The 21,178-nt window shown below is 49.2% G+C and overlaps 1 protein-coding gene across 2 annotated transcripts; it reads right to left on the bottom strand.

Moving 5' to 3' along the window:
* Positions 1-4,654: 4,654 nt before the first annotated feature.
* Positions 4,655-21,136, bottom strand: Abcg8 (ATP binding cassette subfamily G member 8). Of its 2 annotated transcripts, none has more exons than XM_057784681.1 (13): positions 21,074-21,136; positions 17,324-17,425; positions 15,661-15,817; positions 11,974-12,212; positions 11,481-11,613; positions 11,132-11,401; positions 8,958-9,120; positions 8,800-8,880; positions 7,723-7,922; positions 7,105-7,181; positions 6,259-6,526; positions 4,880-5,007; positions 4,655-4,792 (listed from the first exon to the last, which is right to left on the bottom strand). In XM_057784681.1, the coding sequence occupies exons 1-13, from the start codon at positions 21,134-21,136 to the stop codon at positions 4,655-4,657; spliced, it is 2,019 nt and encodes a 672-aa protein (XP_057640664.1). The 2 variants fall into 2 exon arrangements, with proteins under 2 accessions (XP_057640664.1, XP_057640655.1); XM_057784672.1 differs by having other exon boundaries at positions 17,324-17,428.
* Positions 21,137-21,178: the final 42 nt, after the last annotated feature.

Here is a 21,178-nt window from a genome sequence, read left to right on the forward strand (position 1 = left end):
CATTCGCCTGTATTTCCAAGGCCCTGTGTTCCAGTGCTCTGCAGACCTACTAGTGGGTTCACAGTAGGGCTCCTGGACTGAGTCACGTGGATTCAAGGCCATGATTCCCGTTTATGAGGTTCCTGGTTTGCGCGTGTTGGACAGTTCCCTCTCGTGGCTAGTCTTTGGTTCCCACACGTGGCTCAGCCGGGAGAGTTGGAGTCCTCTAGAAGGCAAGTTCCTACAGAAAGCACCGTCAGTGAGGCCAGCAAGGCATGATTTGAGATCAGTAAGTTAACCCACCTGTCACTGTGGGAGGAGCTCGCACAGGAGGGAGGCTGTGCTGCCGTGCAGTTAAGACAAAAGCTTGCCTTTTTAGCAAGGAACAACAGAGCTATCTTCAGTTTGGAGAAACAACACCTCAACTTTACAAACAATAAACAAGCATGTCACCTAGCCAGTGGGCAGCTAGCATGTGCCGGCAAAGCTCAGCCTGCTTCTAGTGCCGCTCTTCTCTGCACTCTGCCTGGACAACCTGGACACAATGTTGCTCTGGATCAGGAGCGTTTCATTCGTTTCAGGGTTGGGTGTTGGGGCTCGAGTCTAACTTGTTAATTACTTTCTCTGCCACCAAATTATTCACCCCAGCTATTTAGTTGGACCATTCTAGATGAAGAACCAATTTATCAGACGCAAGTGACATCTGAGTCGAGACTGGCGCAGACCATTAGCAACAAAGAACATTTCAGGCCTGTGCACTAGCTGTGTTGTCCCAAGAATTCGCTTCCTTTGCAGCCGGCTCCCACCCTGTGCCTCATGGTGGGTCTGCACTAAAGCTGGTCCCCTGTGCTAGGCTAAGTGTTGCTGCTAAGTGACTAATTTAATTTTGGAAGAACCCTTGTCCACAGGTCTGCTACCACTTGAGTTTGACATAATTTTCAATATCTCTGTTGTATGTGAGTGATTTAATCTGAGATCAAGAGCTTTTTAAGAATGAGCGAAAAACAAGAGCAAGCAGGAGATCTACCTCTGTGGACTGGCTCAACCCGGGGAAAGATTATGCCTTAAGTAATCTTTTTAAGAACAAGAGCGGTTTAAAAAAAAAAAAATCACAACAAGGACTATTGGAGTCAACACAGGTGATTATTTTCGGTTTAATTGTTGTGTCCCCCATCAGTAGCGTAACTTGAATTTGGAGAGCTTAAAATGTAAATTTCAAAACCTTCATCTTCAGATCAGGAGTCTACAAGCTGCAGCCTCAGGCCAAAGCCAGCAGCTGTGTGCTTGTGTAAGCTGTTTGATTGGAACACATCCACACCCTCCACACACTGCTGTGGCTGAAGCAGCCTTCACACCGGAACAATAGTGACAGATTGTGACAGGCTATGTAGCTATCAAAGCCTAAAATATGGATCCTTAGCAGCCAAACTTCGCAGTCCACAAGAAAATTCTGCTCCGGGCTGGAGAGATGGCTCAGCGGTTAAGAGCACTGACTGCTCTTCCAGAGGACCTGGGTTCAATTCCCAGCACCCACATGGCAGCTCACAACTGTCTGAAAATGCAGTTCCATGAGATCTGACACCTTCACACCAATGAACATAAAGTTAAATAAATCATTAAAAAAAAAAAAGAAAAAAAGAAAATTCTACTCCTTTGCAGGATAAGGGATCACTGAAGGATATAGGGTGTCCCTAGGGCCCTGGCCCTTCTCTTCCCAGGCCTTGTGTGCTCTGGAAAACACTTTAAAAAAACATGAAGTTAGAATATTGAGGTGCATAGACACTGGCCTGTGTGTGGGCAGACAGGATGGAGGCCTGCTCTGAGGACAGGCTCCAAAGAAACAGTAGCTGTCTTGAGTTTCAGCATCTCTTGTGCTCCAAGTTCTGGGTACCACAACACACTGAGTGGTAAACTCACTAAGTCAGATGACGTCTCTCAGTGGCTCCCAACCTTCCCCTTCCCACTCTCTCTATCCAGGCCCAAAGACAGCAGGTCACCTAACTAGAACAGAGCTGGGATCTAGGGAGGGAATTCTGTGCATGTGGACTGAGCAGACTGTCCACACGGGAGGACCATGACAGGAAGTACAGTACAAGCGGGACTCAGCAGATGAGGGACACAGACACCAAAGCCAGGTGTCTCCTAGAGACTGAGGAAGACAGAAGGATAAGAGCTAGCACTGGATGGCAATTTCTTGACATCCAGTCAAGATGAACTTACATGCAGTTATGACTGTGACTGCGCATATGCACACACGCCCCCCACATACACGTGTTCATTCATTCTGCCAGTGGAGAGCCCTGATGCAGTAACGGGAACACACGTGTTCATTCATTCATTCTGACAGTGGAGAGCCCTGATGCAGTAACGGGCACACACGTGTTCATTCATTCATTCTGCCAGTGGAGAGCCCTGATGCAGTAACGGGAACACACGTGTTCATTCATTCATTCTGCCAGTGGAGAGCCCTGATGCAGTAACGGGAACACACGTGTTCATTCATTGATTCTGCCAGTGGAGAGCCCTGATGCACTAACGGGAACACACGTGTTCATTCATTCTGCCAGTGGAGAGCCCTGATGCACTAACGGGAACACACGTGTTCATTCATTCATTCTGCCAGTGGAGAGCCCTGATGCACTAACGGGCAGCAGCAGAACAGATTAATCCCTCAGGTCCAGGCTTCTATCATTTCCCACTAAAAAGAGTTAAGTGTCTACAGAGAAACATCCAATTCCAGGACTGGGCTGGGGAAATTCAAGATGATACCTCAAATACTTTGTTTTGTCAGGGTCCTCAATGAATGACAGAGGCCCGATTAAGAAGATGCAGAAGCCACCTTGAGCGTTCCACTGGTCAAGTCAGGGACAATCTGAGCATCAAAATTAATGATAGCAAGCCGAGCGGTGGTAGCGCATGCCTTTAATCCCAGCACTCTGGAGGCAGAGGCAGGCGGATGTCTGTGAGTTGGAGACCAGCCTGGTCTATAAGAGCTAGTTCCAGGACAGGCTCCAAAACCACAGAGAAATCCTGTCTCGAAAAACCAAAAAAAAAAAAAAAAAGATAGCAATGGATTATAAAAATGGGATTCCACAAGTATATAATTTATGCCAATAACTCAGTAAGTAAACGGAAAGCTTGATGAAGAATGAGCAATAAACAGTTTCTAGGCCATGGCATTCAAAAGGTTTATTCGTTATGAAAGGAGGGAACACAGACATGTGGGAGGCCGACAGACAGCCTTCCATCAGGCCACCAAAGTGCACCTCCGTGTGCAACAAGTGGAAAGCACACGCCGCTTACTGTGACGCCTTAAAGCAATGCCATTTCTGGGTATCCTGACTAAAGGTGCCCGGCCTAGACTTAATCCTTAAATACACCAGATAAACCCAAGCCTAGAGTCAGGGGCATTGAGGAGCTTTCCAAACTGAGAGAAACCAAAGAGACGTGACAGTCAAACGGTGCCCTTGACTCTGACCTGGATGAGGAGGAAGAACACTGGATCTCTTTTTGGATCTCGAGTGGCATCTGTGTACCGAACAGTGGCAACGGGACTGTGCGGACTCCCGGAGTCTACTGGGTGCTGGGAAGGACAGTTGCTGCTCACACTGAGGTCTGCACTTAAGTCACAGGGTAGCCTGAACACACGGATGCTGAGTCCATGGGTCTGGGTGGCCCTGGGATTCTGCCTATCTCATCTGTAACCAGTGATGTTCTAATGCTGGCCAGGGACCACACTAGACATAGGCTCTGGGGGACTGGGGGAGAACATCTCTCTTGGCCACAAACACCCTTGGTCACTGTTTCTTTCAGTGCCTGACTCTAGTTTTCCTGTGGGAACAACCCCCTCCCATCTCCGTGCCTTGAGTCAGAAGCTCCTTGATACAGGCGTATAGCATATAGCCTGGGTGTTCAAGCAATCCATCTGCTGGCCATTAGGAAAGGTTAATTAAGGTTAATCCTGAGACCCAGACAGTAAGATTGGGGTACAACTCTGAGGCCTGGCTGGACCGGCATAACCTCTGTAATCTGTTTCTAGAAGCCTCTTGAAATCCAAAACCAGTATCTCAGGCCTGACCTTTTGCTCTCTAACCCTCAAAGACCTCAGGATGTTTTTATTCCACCACACAGCAACCATGGAGAAGACGTTCAATAGCTCTTAATTGTTCAGCTTTGGGGTTTGGAGTCTTTGGATCCACACAAAGACAAGAGATGGCATTTTGCTAGTCTGTTTTAGGTCACCTTCTGTAGTGGGAATGGCTTAACATAGGGTATGAGGATGGTGGGAGATAAAGCTGAACATTTTACTATTAAACCACTGTTCTTTCTGGGTTCCAGAAATTTCTGCATAGCCTGGCCACTCAATTTATATCTAACTGGCTCCCATTCCATACTGGGTTGTTTATATAAAGATATAACCAACGAACATAAATGAGCAACATTGCAGGTGCCACCAAGTCCCCATTTTTTTCTCCCATCACAAGCCCAGGCCAGTGATAAAAAAAAATTCCTTTCAACTGTCTTTATTCTACTGCCATCCTGTGGCTGACCTGTGCCACTGCAGCACCAAGGGGCGCATGCTGCAGAGATCTAAGTAATCTTTGTCCTCACTGGTGTCAGTAGGGCTCCTTGGGAGGCGGTCAGCCCTGGGAGAAGGGTCCCACCAACGGGAGCATCACCAGTCTTGAACTGACTTCTGTTTGATGAACTTTAAGGACAGATAGTACAGGAACAGGAAGCCACAGCTGATGCCAATGACGATGAGGTAGATAGCATAGAGTGGGTGCGAGTTCAGGTCCATGATATCGACCATCTGCGGACACAAACACATGGTGAACTCCCAAGGATGCTGGCCTCTCAGGAGCCCTTGAATTGGAAATTCCCAGTCTTCATTACTTACCTTTTCTCCGGGAACTGTGAAGGTGTGGTTGCCGACCTGCACTGTGTAAGGGTATCCATTAAATTGAATTTGCATTAGCCCCGAGAAACACCAGCGGAGGAAGGACAGTTTGGAAATCCATGCCGGTACTAAAGACAGACAGCAAGAGCTTGGTTATTTACACTGTCTCTGCTGACATTTCTGACTGCCCTGCTAAGTCTCCAACCACTCCTGGAGAGAGGAGTCACGCTGGCTGGAGCCAGGAGAAGAGTTCTCTGAGGACCAAGGGACAAAGAGACAAGGGGGCCAAGGAGTAATGTCTGTGGCTGGGGGGGGGGGCGACGACAGTGTGCTGATGAGGCCAAGGAGGGGTGACTCACATGCTTGTTCCTGACCAGTTCTAGACAGCCATTTCATTATGCTGCGTATACTCAACCAGCCCCACACCAGAGACCCTGAGCCTGGGGAACACTCTGCTGGGAGAGGAGGATGCTGAGCCTAGGGAGCACTCTACTGGGAGAGGAAGATCCTGGGCCTGGGGAGCACTCTACTGGGAGAGGAAGATCCTGAGCCTGGGGAGCACTCTACTGGGAGAGGAAGATCCTGAGCCTGGGGAGCACCTGCTGGAAGAGGAGGATCCTGAGCCTGGGGAGCACTCTGCTGGGAGAGGAGGATTCTGAGCCTGGGAAGCACTTTGCTGAGAGAGGACGATCCTGAGTTTGGGGAGCACTCTGCTGGAAGAGGAGGATCCTGAGCCTGGGGAGCACTCTGCTGGGAGATGAGGATCCTGAGCCTGGGGAACACTCTGCTGGGAGAGGAGGAAGATGCAAGCCCTCGCCCAGATGTTAGGAAAGGCTAGCTGAGGAGCCAGTGGTGGCAATGGTGAATGTGGAAAAGAGGCCCCATAGGCTTCACAGTGAGCGGCTTCACAAGAGCTGGGAAGGGGGGTGCACGGGGACATCAGAGAGCCAGCAGCTCTGAGAGGCCTTGGACAAAAGAGGGACAGGGACTTGTCCCTCAGAAAGCTCACTCTGCCTTTCTGAACACTGCGAAGGCCAGCGGGAGAGCAGACTCTTTTGTTGGCCCAGGGTTCAATGATGAGGGCCAGAGCCATGTTAAAACCAAGGGGATACTCCAGGCCTGGATCACACTGGTGGATGTGGTGAGGGACCGAGTCAGGGTGACTTTTGGGTATGTGTGAGGCTGTGGAAAGTGTCGTCTATCCCACAGCCTGCAGTGCAGCTGGCAAAGGCATAGAGAGACACCTAACGATGGACTTCCATCTCTCAATGAGGATTTAACCAGCCACAGAGGCTTGGCCAGGCAAAGGAGAGCACGTCTCACCTCCCCACAGGTTGTCCAAGTTTATCATGAAGCCCGCAAACAGGCACAGGTCTCACCTGTCCACAGGTTGTCCAAGTTTATCATGAAGCCCGCAGTTAGATAGAAGGAGTTGTAGAGGGCATTGCAGAAGAAGGAGGACATGTGGAAGGTGGGCAGCAAGGCGGAGGCAGCCAGGGCCATGGTCCTGCAGCAGAAGACCACCAGCCACAGAAGCATGAAGTGCAGGAAGAAGAGCTCAGGGACTGGCCGCAGGTTGGTCAGCCAGTAGATAGGCATCCCATAGATGATGACATAGGCACAGTGCTCAGGCAGTTCTCCGAGGACCTGCAAAGCACAGCCCTTGCTGGAATATGGAGCCAACACCCACGTTTGCCGTTATCCTAAGATGTTTAAGTAGCGGCAGCTCCTAGGGTGTCAGGGCTTCTTCTCAGGGAAGAAGGGGGTGGCAGATAAAGACCCATGAACCTGACCTCTCCCTGGGTTTCTGCTGCAGGAGTATTCCAGAGCTGTGCTCCATGGAGGCAGTTGACATATAAACTCTGCTAAGACCTGGCTCAATTCTTCACCTTTCCTGCCCAGACCTGGCAGCTCTGTGGCTTTAGGAGAGTCATGTGACTTCTCTGAGCCTCTTCCTGGAAACACCTGCCCAGCTTGCTCAGGGGCTCTGGAGATAGAAAGTATTGCTTGGTGTTGCCCACTTCTTTCTCTCTTGGTTCTGGCTACCCAGAAACATATCGTTTCTGCTTCTCAGCCCCAGCCTTTCTGTGGATCATGTAACGACTAGTAAGTCTCTGAAGCTCTTCTAGAGAATTCGATATCTGCTGCCACAGAGACTATTTGGCGGGGTGTTTTCACAAAACCCTTTTTTGCAATGCCCGGAAGCACTTGCTATCCGCCCTGACCTTTGCAAAGAAATATGGACCAGCAGTGTACAGTCCATCTTCCAGCTCATAGTACAGCATTGATCTCTCCGAATGACCTAAAGATGGGGAGGAGAAGGGAATGAGTGAGTAGAAATCACCTATAGTATTACTGATGTTGCGTCTCTCAGAATGCCATCTGTCTCTGGTAATGTATCATTGAAATCAGTGATATGAAGCTGGTGTGTTCTTCAGTGGCAGAACACTTGCCCAGCATGCACAGAGCTATAGGCTTAATCCCCAGCACTTGGGGGAAGACTAGTTATGCTCTCCGAATTTGTTCATATGCTTTGTAAATAACAGGCATGGTGAAGACATCCCACTCCAGGTGGTCCGCACCTACAGCAAGTCACTGCCACACGTAAATCCTGTTCAGACGGGAACAGTTAAGACACCTTGGTTTGCATGCTAATATTAACATGAAAACTTTCAAAACAACTGCTGTATTTATCACACAAGCATGATGAAATAGTTCCATAAAGACATTGTCCCCAAGGCACTGGGAGAAGCACAGGCATCAGCCTCAGACCAGTGCAGGGGAAGCTGATGCCCTCTGTCCAGCTACGCCACAGTCTGCTGAGGAGAGCAGGTGGCACTCACATTTGGAGACGACATCCAGAATGACATTGAAAGGGATGAGTGCTCCTATCATGAACAGCAGGGCTGCTGTGTCCATGAAGAAGAGCGGCTTGATATCATGGCCATAGAAAAGGAACCCGATGATGAGGGACATCAGGCAGGCTTCCGTCCCGTGGATGAGCAGGGTGGGCAGGTCTCGGAAGTCATTGGAAATCTGACGACTTTTAAAGAAAGAAAGGAAAAAGAAGTATCAAAGGAACAACATACAGAGCTGTGCGACCTTAGGAGGGTCCTCTCATTGCCAGAAACCTGATTTCCTCATGTGTAGAATGTGGACTGTAATGTCCACCATAGAGTGTCCATGACAACTAAGGAAGAAAACCGACAGAAGTGGGCACTGAATATAGGATTATCCTATGGGAGGCATCCTTCTTGTTTTGGGTTTGAGTCAAGGTCTGTGGCTGTATAGTCCAGGGTGGCCTTAAACGTGAGATGCTCTTGTCTCACGTGCTCCCCAGAACTGGCATCTCAGACAAGAACCATCATACATGGTGAATGATGACTTTTATCAGCAGTAAAACGTTTACTACAGGGAATCATCAAATATGTCATACAGATGTTGGCCGCAGTGTGTCTCATGATGGTGAAAGCCTCCCAGCAAAGAGACCATCCAAACAGACTGGACTGTACGAGAGGCTAAGCCACAGACAGTACTCTATTCAGAGTTGAGGTAGAAAATGATTCTTGGTTTGACTAAACAATGTTTGGCTCCTAAACAATGCATGAACCCGCTCCCATGTCTGTGTGTGCAGACCCCCAGAAAGACAGCTGTGGTAGGTGCACCTTGATTTCAAGCTTTCATTGAGCGGGGGACAGTGGGAACTCTGCCCTTCCCGGGTCTGAGTTTCTTACGTGGCTGTTTCTGTAATGATTACCACTAATGCGATTTTGCTTTTGTTTAGACAGTAAGATTATCAGGAGTGCTCCATGTCACACTTGGGTCTTAGGGATGCTGGCTTTCACACAGTTTCACTGCTTGCTCCCTCACTTGCTCCTCAGAGGAATGGGCAAGCAGGGAGAGAAAAGAGAGATGTTTACCGGATCAGGGTGGTAAACTGTTGTATCGTTCTGGGCAGCTTAGCAGTAGCTCTACAGTCCGCGTCCTGTGGGAGGGTCTGGCTGTTGAGAAACAGTGTGTGATCAGGTTGGGGGCTCACCACAGAGAGCTTTCCACTCAGGCAGTTGACCCACTGTACCTGACTGTGTAGGTACCCGTGTTGAGTTCCTTCGTCTCTGTTTTCCACAGAAAGTCATCGAAGCCTCGCACTTTTTCTAGGAACAAGGCTGCAAGTGACCGAGCCTTTTCCATGGTGGCCGCTTCCTGTTCTTTGCTGCGCCTGTCAATGCTAGTCAAGTCCACTGTAAGCAGAAGACGTAAGGCCATAGACAGCCTCGTCCCTGGCAGCTCAGCTCTCCCACCCTCTGAGAAGGAACTCGGATGCAATGGTCAGAGCAGAGAGGCAGAGAAACCTGCTTCCCTTGCTCTGCCAGATCCGACCACATAAGCAGATGCCACAGGTGAGCCACAGAGCAGGAAGTGGCCAAAAGCAGAGGCCCTGGTCCCAGGCCCCAGTCCCACACCAAGGCTTATTTATCCCAGGGACATTTCTGGAGTGGGCAGGTGCCCTTGGGGCCAAGGGCCTCATCATAGGTATAAAACGGGCCTAAGTCCAGCTGTACATATATTTACCTGTTATCATAAAGTCATAATTTTACTGGGGACTAGCCAAGTTCAGTGGTCACACTGCCCGTGTTAAGCTCTTCCCCAAGGGAATTTAGGGCAGCCCACCCAGTTGGGGAGCAAGGTCACTGGGAGCGACCTTTTGAACCTGAGAAGATGCTACTCTCTGGGTGGCAGACCCATCCTGCAGCCCTCTTCTCATGAGGTTCTGCCCTCCCTCCAATGTCTCTGCAGTACCAGAAAGAGCCAGATCCATCAGTCACAGCCAGGACCAGCCTGCTTTCATTACACTTCACAAGAAAAGAACATTTGTGGGAGGGTCACTATGAATCATGCAGGTTCCGTCGGAGCAGCCTAGAGCTCAAATGTCACATTTGCTGGGCAGCTTGGGCTCCATGTGAGAAGCTCCTGCATCCTAGATCAATGACAGCCACCCGCCCCGGGCCTAGTAGACAAGGACCTAGCCCTGCTCACTCCAAATAATAAGAGAAGGAGACATTTTCAAGTCTTCCATGGGCACTAGGTTTGGGGTAGCCCTTCCAGGTTCACTTCATACTTCCCTGGTATCCAGGTTGACAGCTGTCCTCTGCCCCCTTATCTGAGGACACCGGTCAGAGCGTGACACATGGGTAAGAAGTCAGGATGGCAACTGGTGCATGGGTAGGAGAGTTGACCTCTCTGCGAATTCATTGAGGGCATGAGTTCATAGGACAGGGCAGAGAGCTAGGGGAATGACCTTTCGTCCTGGGTAGCTGAGGATGCTGGGATGGCTGTGTGGGTGGCACGGCTAGGAGTCAAGGTTTGGGGCCAGGTACACCTGGGGGAGCTCTGGTCTGCCCCTGCAGCCCTGCTAGAACACAGCAGGCCAGGGGCGAGGTTCCACAGGTCGTATGCAAAGACGGAGCTGACCTTGGAGACACCATGAAGGTGCATACATTGCCATCCTAGGAATAAGTTGGGGTTCTTGGTCATCTAGGGTATTGGTTATAGCTGCTGCCTGCCCAGGCTCTGGTACAGAGGTCACTTGTCCACCCAGGCTGTTTATTCCTCAGCTCTCTTGGGGGGGTGTGTTTACTGGCAGGTGTCCTGAAAAGATCATTGCTCCCATGAATGAAGTGGTTTGTAGCACTCTTAACGGACTATTGAGTGCCTGGGACCCCAGAGAAAGGTAAGGCAGTGACCAAATAAGCAGTCTGTATTCAGAGACCCACTGCCCCGGATCCTTCTTTCTATGCTGCCCGCCTCTGTGGCACACACGGGCATATATATATATATATATATATATATATATATATATATATATATATACTGTTTCCTGCGGACTGCATAAAGACCACGACCATACAAACTGATCCAAGACTTCCTGAATTATACCTCCACCCCACCCACCTGCAAATCTCTACCGCTTCCTAACCTGTCCTGCACAGAGGGGCAATTAGTCAGAAGATTGCCATATTCATGCCTTGCTCTTGATCCTGGCAAAGTGACCCGTTTCTCCTTGGAATGCTAACACTCTGTCCTGGGTCCTCCTCACCGGAGGCATGTGGAACAGTGTCTCCCCTGCATCTTTCCAGTAAGCATTTTGTTTTATTTTGTTCGATGGTTTCGTTTTCTTTTCTTTTGCTTGGGGGAGGGGTGACGGCAAATGGTTGTGCACCAGGCTACAGACCACTGGCCTCGCTCACTCACCGTAGAAATCGGCAGGGTTGCTGTAGCGAGGACAAGGGTAGCCAATTTCTGTGAAGTACTGCACCATGTGTTGCGCGGCCCCCAGGTAGATAGGGGTGCCGGATGTCATCAGAAGGACCAGGTCAAACAGCCTGAAGATGTCAGAGCGAGGCTGGTGGAGGGAGATGAGCACCAGCCTGTTGCCTTTGGCCAGGCGGGACAGGGTTCTCACCAGGTTGTGGGCAGTGAAGCTGTCAAGGCCGGAAGTGGGTTCATCCAGAATGAGAATTCCTGCGGACATTGCACCGTGAGGCCCGATGACAGGCAAGATGCTGTCTCAGGGCCCCTCCCCTCTGGCTTCCAGCCTCACCTGGGTTCCACAGAAGCTGCACCCCGATGCTCACTCTCCGGCGTTCACCCCCAGACACCCCACGCACATAGGTGTTACCCACGCGGGTGTTGGCGCACTGCCTCAGCCGCAGCTCTGCAATCACGTCCTCTACCTGAGGGAGACAGGCTTAGCATACAGGCTTCCAGGGCTACACTTTATTTCCCCAGCAGCATATCCGCCCCCACTGTTATGTCCCTAGGTTCGGAGTAGATTCAGCCTGGAGAGCACAGGCTGTGGATTGGGAACCAGAAGCCACATAATTAGCCTCCCCCGCCCCCCACAACTCACACGAAGCACCCGAAAACCCTCACACAAATAAACGCACACTTATCACCCATTTGACAAGGTCCAGAAAGGAAACTCATGGGGCTAAGTACATTGGCGTGTAAGATGGGTTGGTTAAATTCCAACCGGGCTGGGTCTTCTGGCAAAGCAGGGAAGTCTCAGCCACCAAGGATCGCCAACTGGTTACCCTTTTGTCACGCTGGGCCTGAGAGAAGCTCCTGGGCAGGCGCATCTGGGCAACGAAAGCCAGCGTTTCTCTGACAGTCAGGTTAGGGAGCAGCTGGTCATGCTGGCGCACGTGCGCCACACATTTCCGCACCAGCTGGGGCGTGCTGGGTTGCCCATTGATCCAGATCTGTCCCGATTTCATCTTGCCACCGTGGTCTCTGCCCGTGATCACATCTAGTAGTGAGGCTCTCCCACAGCCTGCAAAGCCAGAGACATCCCTGAGGGCAGAGGTTCTGCAGGGCCAGCTTGCCAGCTACTACGCCCCCCACGCTCTCCAAGCACCAGGACGGCTCTACAGAAGCAACCCCGCTTCGGGGAAATGGACACTCTTACTAGATTCCTGTAGGTGTACCTCAGGCTTTTCTTCTGCAGTCAGCTTGAGCAGACATGGGGGATGGGGGACGGACACTTTCAGATAGAAGAAGGCTGGAGTCTCAACTGCTACAAGCCTATTGCTATGCCTGCTACACTTTGGCCTTCCGTTGCTAACCAACGGCTTTCTCCCGAGCCAGGCTGGGGCTAACTACCCTGCAGAGTGTAGCGTTTTGAGGCTGGAAACTAAACCTTGGCAACATCTCATCCTTCATCATCGTTTGGCTCCTAATTGGCTTTGTGGAAATTACTAATTTGGAACACTCGTAGTCTGTCTTTGAAGAATTCAAGACTACAGTGTACAGTGGCGGTGGTGGCACACGCCTCTAATTCCAGCACTTGGGAGGAAGAGGACTGTGGATTTTTGAGTTGAAGACTAGCCTGGTCTAGAGAGCAAGTTCCAGGACAGTCAGGGCTACACAGAAAACCCTGCTTCCAAAAACAAACAAACCAACAAAAAATTCCAAACAACAAAAAAAAAATCTTAAAAACTAGTTCTACTTTGAGAAATATAAGGGAAAAATAACAGGTGTTAGATAGCACGTCATTTTCAAGCACTCTGATGGATAAGTTCCCAATGTATCTATATCCTGTTCTCACTTTTAAAACCAGTGTGTTTTTTTCTGTCTTAAAAAACAAGAAAGAAAAATTAGCCCTTCATTCACTCTGAACATTGTCTTGATGTGTATTCATTTGGAAAAGAGGAATTCTATTGGAGGGAGTCCCCTAAAGCATTGGGTGAGGTTTGCACTCCTTTAGAACTAATTTCCTGGGAGTCATTTTGTGACAGGGTTTCTCTGTGTAGCCCTGGCTGTCCTGAAATTCACTCTGTAGACCAGGCTGGCTCAAATGCAGAGATCCGCCTCCCTCTGTCTCCCAAGTGCTGGGACTAAAGACGTGTGCCACCACCGCCTGGCTCTCCTGTAACTGTTTAAACTGTGCTGTGAACCCGCCTCAAGTTTGGAGAATACCCTTCTATCTTGGAGCTGGGGACATTCTGTCCAGGCCTCTCAGGAAAGGTTTGACACTGCGGAGTCTTTTATGAAATCAATAGCTTTTTTTTTCTTTTATAAACAAGGCAAATGCCTACAGACAGTATATGACAAGTCTTGCTTGGCACATGTCACACGCTGCCTACAAAATCCAAGAGCCCAGAGGCCTTTGTTTGTGATCCTCTTGCTCGGTGTAAGGGGCAGCAATTGGGGGCAGCTTGTAGGCTACATATCGGGTGTGCCTGAAAGGTTTCCTGAAAAGTTAGGTTGAGCAAAATATCCCCAAGAGGAGCCGGAAAGAGAGGCGTCAGCCCTGCTCGACAGTGACTCCAGGCTCTGGGAGTGCGGGGCCTGTGCCAGCATTCACGGGTACCAGGGATCCCAAACAGAGGGCAGGAAGATCACATTTCCTAAGCAAAACTGTGGCAAAAGGCAGAGGCAGCCTTTGCAGCAGGGGGTGCCTGGTGCCCTAGGGCAAACATTCCCTGAAGAGCCACGGCACTCAAGAGCCTGATACTGTGACTGCCATAGCCTCAGCAGTAACTACATTAACTGGGAAATCCTTTCGTATGGCTGATTCTACAGAACAAGGTATATGCTTGGAGCTATTTTTTTTTAGAATCTATTAAAAATTATTATTTTGGATAGTATGCATATTCATATTCTCTGTGTGTGATCCTAACCAAAGTACTTAAAGTCACAGGAAGTATAATGAATAAATCCTTCTAAGAAAGATACAACAATTTCAGCCACATGATCTAGAAGCCAAGCAATGCTGAGCCTGAACCTGGTCATTATTCAATATGATTCCTGCTCAGCCTCTTTGAAGTTTACCTTCCTTATTAGAAGTCAGGGATGCTGCTGGCTAGAGTGTTATATGGGCCAGGGATGCTGCTGGCTAGAGTGTTATATGGACCAGGGATGCTGCTGGCTAGAGTGTTGTAATAAGAACCAGGGATGCTGCTGGCTTAAGTATTATATGGACCAGGGATGCTGCTGGCTAGAGTGTTATATGGAGCAGGGATGCTGCTGGCTAGAGTGTTGTTATATGGACCAGGGATGCTGCTGGCTAGAGTGTTATTATATGGACCAGGGATGCTGCTGGCTAGAGTGTTATTATATGGACCAGGGATGCTGCTGGCTAGAGAGTTGTTATATGAACCAGGGATGCTGCTGGCTAGAGTGTTGTTATATGGACCAGGGATGCTGCTGGCTGGTGCACCAAGTAGACAAGTATTCACCAATACTCACTGTCATGACCAAGTAATGGCTCGTGTGTCTCCTGGATGCCCAAAAAAGTCGGATACAACAAAAAAGACATGTTAAGCCAAAATACTTTCCCTTGTTTAGATCAGAATCACAGGGTCAGGGTCAGGGTGAGAGGGGCTGAATGAGTGTGCATGTTGTTTCAGTTACAAAGTGCGTTTACATATCGCAGCTCATTTGATCTTTGGTTAGACAGTAAACAGTTCTATCAGGAGAGTGTAAAAGCTTGGAACAGATGTTCGAAGTGTTGAGTAATCTTTCCTCCTGGAAATGATTAATTAAAAGGTATAAAGTACTCTCTCTAGTGCCGTGTAAAGGAGTCTCGGGAAGAACCAAGTGCAAGTTCAAGATTCCAGTCAAGCTAAATCTGTGTCTTTAGGAGACTCACTCAGCTCTTTTGACTTAGTGTTCTCACTTGTCAAATGAACGTGTGTGTATACACATGCATATGCACACAGAGAACCCTCTAGAAGTATGGAGGACTAGGTGATTTGAGAATCTTCTTCCTAAAATGCTTCCAGACAGAAAGGGAGCAAGGCAGAAGATAATAAGGAAAAGGAACTGTTCTCCAAGCCCCGCACACCCGCAAGGTTCTGTAATCTCAGATTTGGCCTGTGCAAGTGTTTGCTTGAGACAACCCCAATGGTCTGGCTCTTTGCAGGTAGGCAGTTATGCTGGGACTGTGGAGGGGTCATTGGAGTCGAGGCTCTGCCAAGTCATTGGCCATGACCGGAGTCTGGCTGTGGAGGAACAGCGTGTTCTGAAGCTGCCTGTCTTAGTCCAGGGCTAACAGGAGACAGACGTTATGGCTACAGCTCCAGGTAGATTAGCATCACCCGCAGGTTTACAATAGCAGTGATGTCCAGGAGTTAGTGGGTGCAGGAGGTGATATTTGAGGCCAGGTCTGCCTGACCCAGGACCGATGCTCCCACTCTGTCCCAGAGGGACCCATGACCAAAGGCTATTCTGTGTCCCAGGGGGAAAAAGTCAGTGCCCACAACTGCCTCTGTTGGTACCTGAGCTTCCTATGATGGCCAGCATCTGCCCACTCCTCACTTTGAAGCTCAGATTCTGGATTCCCAGATCACAGGAGTCTTGGTTGCTGTGAGACCGCCAAGGTATCTTGAACTGAGCCAGCTGCTCAAACCAAGGCACCTGAGAGGCGACGTCCACCTGTGGGGAAAGGTTAGAAGGGCCCCGGGGAAGCTGAGGGGTTCAGAGGGCTTCCACAGCTTCTGTTCAGCCCTCCTGTGTCTCAGGAGATACCATGCTTCCAAGACGTAAGCGATCTTGAGGCACCCAGATCCTACCCAGCATGGCCGTGAAACCCCACCATCCTGTTCAAGTCTAGAGTTAAGGGGACCAGAAAGCACATGAAATAGCAGAAAACAGCAAGCGTTTACCACCTGCAAGGCATTACAGTGATTACATCATTTATCCTGTCTCCTGCTTATTGCAAGTGTATGGCGTGGGTACTGTCGTCTGTTTCACAGACCAGGTTCAACGCAATTCAGGATTTACTCAAGCTCACACAGTTTACAGGGCGTGGCAGAGCAGAGAAAGGTTACAAAGTGGTTCCTTCCTTTGTTCTAACTCACACCCACAAAAAGACCAGTTTGGGACTCTGAAGTTCACCATCCTACTTGGGTAGCAGGTAGTCTACCCCTGGGGAAATGGGGGGATAGGAGTCAATGGATTCTGCAAGGGCATGCCTGAGACCCTCCCTTGGTAGCCTCTTCATTCATGATGTTTTATTTGTAATAGGACAACATATTTTAGATAGATAGATAGATAGATAGATAGATGATAGATGAATAAATGATAGACAGATAGAAGATGATAGATAGATAGATAGATAGATAGATAGATAGATAGATAGATAGATAGATAGATAGATAGATAGATGTACAAGGATGAAATTTCAATAAACTCTGTTGTTTAGTTAAGAACCTGTTGTTAATTTCTTAGTTTTGGTCATTAAAATGTAGTTTGCAAGATGTTGACTTCGCGGGAAGCCAGACAAAGAGTATGTGGAGACACTGTGTTTTACTGTGTGTGTTTTCTGCAGGTATGTACACCTTGCACAGGTGTGTGTGAACGCCAGAGACGAATGGCACTGTCTTCCTTAATTGTTTTCTACCTTACTCTTGAGACCTGGTCTCTTGCTGAACCTGGAACAATTGAATGAGCTCTATGGCTCCACTCGGCCCTGGGACTGCAGACATGTGCCACCCAGGCCCGGATTTCTTCTGTGGGTTCTGGAGATCTGAGGTCAGGCCCTCACACTTGTGCCTCAGGCATTTTACCGAGTGGGTCATCACCCTAGACCCTATGGTATCTGTCTGTCTGTATGTCTATCTATACTATATTTACATAATATAATAGCACATATATAACCATATCACGTATGTTATATACACACACATATATTATGTATATGATAAACATACACACACACACACATGTATGTTTAGAGCGATTTTGAATTTTAAGGTTAGGAGTTCCAGAGACATTCCCCAAAGGCCTTAATGGTGAATCTTAACTTCCCAGACCCTCCGCCCCTTTCCACACCTCCAGCTGCAGGTGGGTTTGCGTAAGGTGGACAGGGTGTGCTCACTTTTCCTTGCACTTTCTGTTACGGGCCCACTCCTCTCCCCTCAACTCAGGCGTGGCCCTTACCTGATAGGTGAGATCTCTGACCTCCAGAGTGTTGGACTGGCCACTGTAGGTGAAGTACAGGCTGTTGTCACTTTCAGAGGAGAACAAGCTGTCCTGGAGGCCCTGCTGGGAGTCATGACAGGTAAGGGGCCCCTTCAGAGGTCATAGAAAACGGGGGCAGGGGGAAGACCTGAGGGGCACAGGCAGCTGCAGGCAATGAGGCCGAGATCCCACACCGACAGGAGGTGGGGTTGTGCAGGTGGTACCCAGGGCTGAGGAACCCAGGAACACTGTTGGGGTACATCTCCTTTCAAGAGTGTCTTCAGGACAGCTCTGTCCTCAGAGACCCTCAGCCTGGGCTGGTGCCCCTGAGCCCAAGGAGTTTAAGATGAATGCCACTCCAGATGGGAAGTCCTGTGAGCCGGGGCCAGTAAACCCATGTTTGACTTTCACTTCCCATATCTGGCCTATTGTCACCTACCGCCAGATAGACACAGCATGGGAAAGAGACAGACAACAGCGAGGACCCTGAGTATCTGTGACGTCACCCATCTTATGTTGACAAGGGATTTTGTGACACCAAGCTCTTGAATGTCCTTCTGGTTACATTTCAGATTAAGCCCCTACCATCACCATCCTCATTACCACAATGGCCACGCTGTTGTTATTGTGGAGGTGGCGGTGTATTTGGATTTTCTGTGTGATCATTTGATACATGTGTTCAACGTGTAATGTTCAAATGGGTGCTTAGCACCCCCGACCCTTCCACCATTTATATCTTCATGTTGGAAACCATCAAATTCTTCTGGTCATCTATTTTGAAATTTAAAAAAAAAATTAAATTTTATTTTGTGTGTGTGAGTGTTTGCCTGTATATATATATATATATATATATGTACACATGTACATATATACATACATATACATATATATATATACACACACATATGTACCACATATGTGCCTGGTACCCCCAGAGGTCAAAAGAGGTCCTCTGGACCTGTAGTTACGGATGGTTATAACCATCCTGTGTGAGATGGGACCTGAACTCAGGTACTCTGCAAGAGCTGCAAGCGCTCCTAACATCTGAACCACCTCTTCAGCCCCATTCTCTGATCTTTATATAAAAATACACAAAATGGTGTAAAGTATAATCACATGCTTCAGAACACCAGAACTTCGTCTCCCATCTCATTCTGATGCCCAGCACGACCTCCCCACCCCCTCGCCTGCCCCTCTCAGCACTAGTGATGTGATCTTGCTCTCTGCAGGAGAGCCGTAGTGGGACTGCTTTTTGGGTTTTCTGTGTAATCAAATCTATGGCATTAAGCATGCTAGGTCAAACACTGTACAGACAGACCACATCCCCTTTCCCTAGGTTTTTCTTGTTTCTGTTTTTGTTTTTTCATTGTTAACGATTTATTTTTATTTTATGTGCATTGGTGTATTTTCTGCATTTGTGTCTGTGTGAGGGTGTTGGACACCCTGGAACTGGAGTTACAGCCAGCTGTGAGCTGCCATGTGGGTGCTGGGAATTGAACCTTGAAACCTCTAAAAGAGCAGCCAGTGTTCTCAATCACTGAGCCATCTCTCCAGCCCCGGGTTTTTTTTGTCTTTAAATCAATTACCTTTAGGAGAGAACTTAGCTGATTTACATCGGATAGGAATTAGTTCTTTAGATGCTTCTGCAGACACAGAGTTCCCGTTGGGCTCACGGGTGAAGTGGCTGCTGAGAGAGGGGCACTAGATAGTTGTGTCTGGTGTGGTGGTGGCAAGTTACTGTGCTATTGTGACTTGAGAGGCGTGACATCCTGCGATTTAGAGGGACAGAGAGGACAGAGGGATGCAGCTGAACAGTGCCCAACTTGTTCCTCTGATTCACCCAAACCCACAGACCCCAGCCACCATGGAGAGATTGGCTTTCCAGGAGCCATAACGATAATTCAGCTTCCGGACAAAAAAAATCACGTCTGGCTTATGGATGACTTCCGTTCCATTTTAAAATATTTTCCTTGACACCCAGGAAGGATTTGTTTGACTCTTCCGGAGGTTTTGACACATTCTCTGTATCCTTCAAATACTGAAATATCTAGTCGACTGACACTTTAATCAGCGTGACTGTCAGAACATCATTTTCATGTGTGACAGGTGACACCCTAAAAAAGTGAAGCGGGTTTATTTGTAGGTACCCAGCTCTGCTCCTTCAGGGGTACAGTGTAATGTCTCCTCATATTAACTTCCAGTTAAATTCCCGAGTCAGAGGCGCAGACAAAAAGGGAGAAGTGCACAATGGGCTGTGGCTGGCCAGGACCAACAGGGTGAGTCTCCGGCCCAAGGCACATGCCTGACCCTCTACTGACCCCTCCAAATATGGTCTCACGTGTCTCTACTGAGACCCACACTTTCCTGTCCCCGTTCCTGTGAACCCTGATAGCAATACCGAAATTCTCTGCGTACACAGCCCTGATCTCCTCGCTCCTCCCAGGCCTCCACTCTGAGTATGGGCAGTGCCACTTAAGGGGCATGCTCAGAGGCTGGAGGAGCAGCTATCTGTAGCAGGCCTGACTAGAGAGTGGGTGGAAAGAGTGCGTGGCCCCTGTATGCATTTCTTGTAGAGTGAGATGCTGGGTGGGCAGAAAAAGGGTTGGATATGGCACGGACCAGAAGCCAGTGCCTCAAGAAGCCCACCATTGTCTAAGTTTACATGCAGAGGTGAAAGGGTGGAAACCATTGGACAGTTTTTAGCTTGACTGAATGACTTGTAAATATGGAGGCACAGGGCAGGTCTGTCAGTGGCAGGCCACCACAGAGCACCTGCTATAACAGGACCCAAGAAGAGGGACTTGTAAGCAGCAGAACCTGGGCACACTTTGGGAGCTAGGATTCTGACAGTTCTTTGCCTTGGTAGCTGTGGTGGTAACCTGAAGGGTAAGACTCCAAAGCTACGGCAGACTGCATATCAGGAAGTAGGCACGGACGTTCCAAGCGACAGAGGTAATTATTTCCTCGTGGCGAATTCAGACAGTCGGGTTGGCCGCTGCTGTGGAAGTAGAACTGGCTAGATAGCAGTGCCTGTGTTGGTCGATCCCAGGCGACTCTACCTCAGCCAGAACAGGGAACTGTGGCCTCCCTGTCGGATGTGGCCATTTCATTCCTGTCCTCCTCTCTAGAAAAGTGGGCGGGATGTGGAAGCTAGGGGTGGGATCTTCTTTGTTGTTTTCCAATAGTGCTTTCTGCTTCAAAGCCCACCCACAGCCCCACTCAGAGGCTGTTTCTCAAGCAAACTCTGATCTGGTTTGATGAAGAAGGAAGCCTTGAACCTCCGCTTCCCAGCAACCTGGCTGCTGTCTGTTCACGCCAGCTCTCTCCCAGTTCATAAGAGCACAAGCATAGGGTTCTGTGCTCTCATAAAAGCCACCTGCCATCTTCTCTCTCTTCTGCGTCTCGACTGCCACTGAGATTCTTGTGACAGTCACATGGGCCAACCCTCCCTCAGAAAAGTCCTAGCTTATGTGGGAGTTACTGCGATGGAATGTCATTTGGAAAACTGCATCAACCCCAGTCATCCACAAGAAGAAGTGACCTCAGAGGTCTCCTGGCTCCTGAACCTGCTTCCCGTCAGCTTCTCAAAGCTGAGGAGACAGGCCGCTGCTGCCCCAGTTCCACTTTACTTGAGGTCTAGGTTGTGAATTAGGACTAGGACTCCTGAGGTAGGAAAGAAAGGCCAGTTCCACCCTGACCCCACCCTACAAGGTGGCTGAGCTTACTCACCGAAGCATCCTGAAGTATGGGCTCATTACATAGCCGGGTCTCCTCTGAGGTCTTCTCAGCCATGATCCTTGATGTCTGTGCCCCTCTGTGGGGCTCCTGTGGGCC

The sequence above is a fragment of the Chionomys nivalis genome, chromosome 1, assembly GCF_950005125.1.
Source record: "Chionomys nivalis chromosome 1, mChiNiv1.1, whole genome shotgun sequence".
Taxonomy (NCBI): Eukaryota; Metazoa; Chordata; class Mammalia; order Rodentia; family Cricetidae; genus Chionomys; species Chionomys nivalis.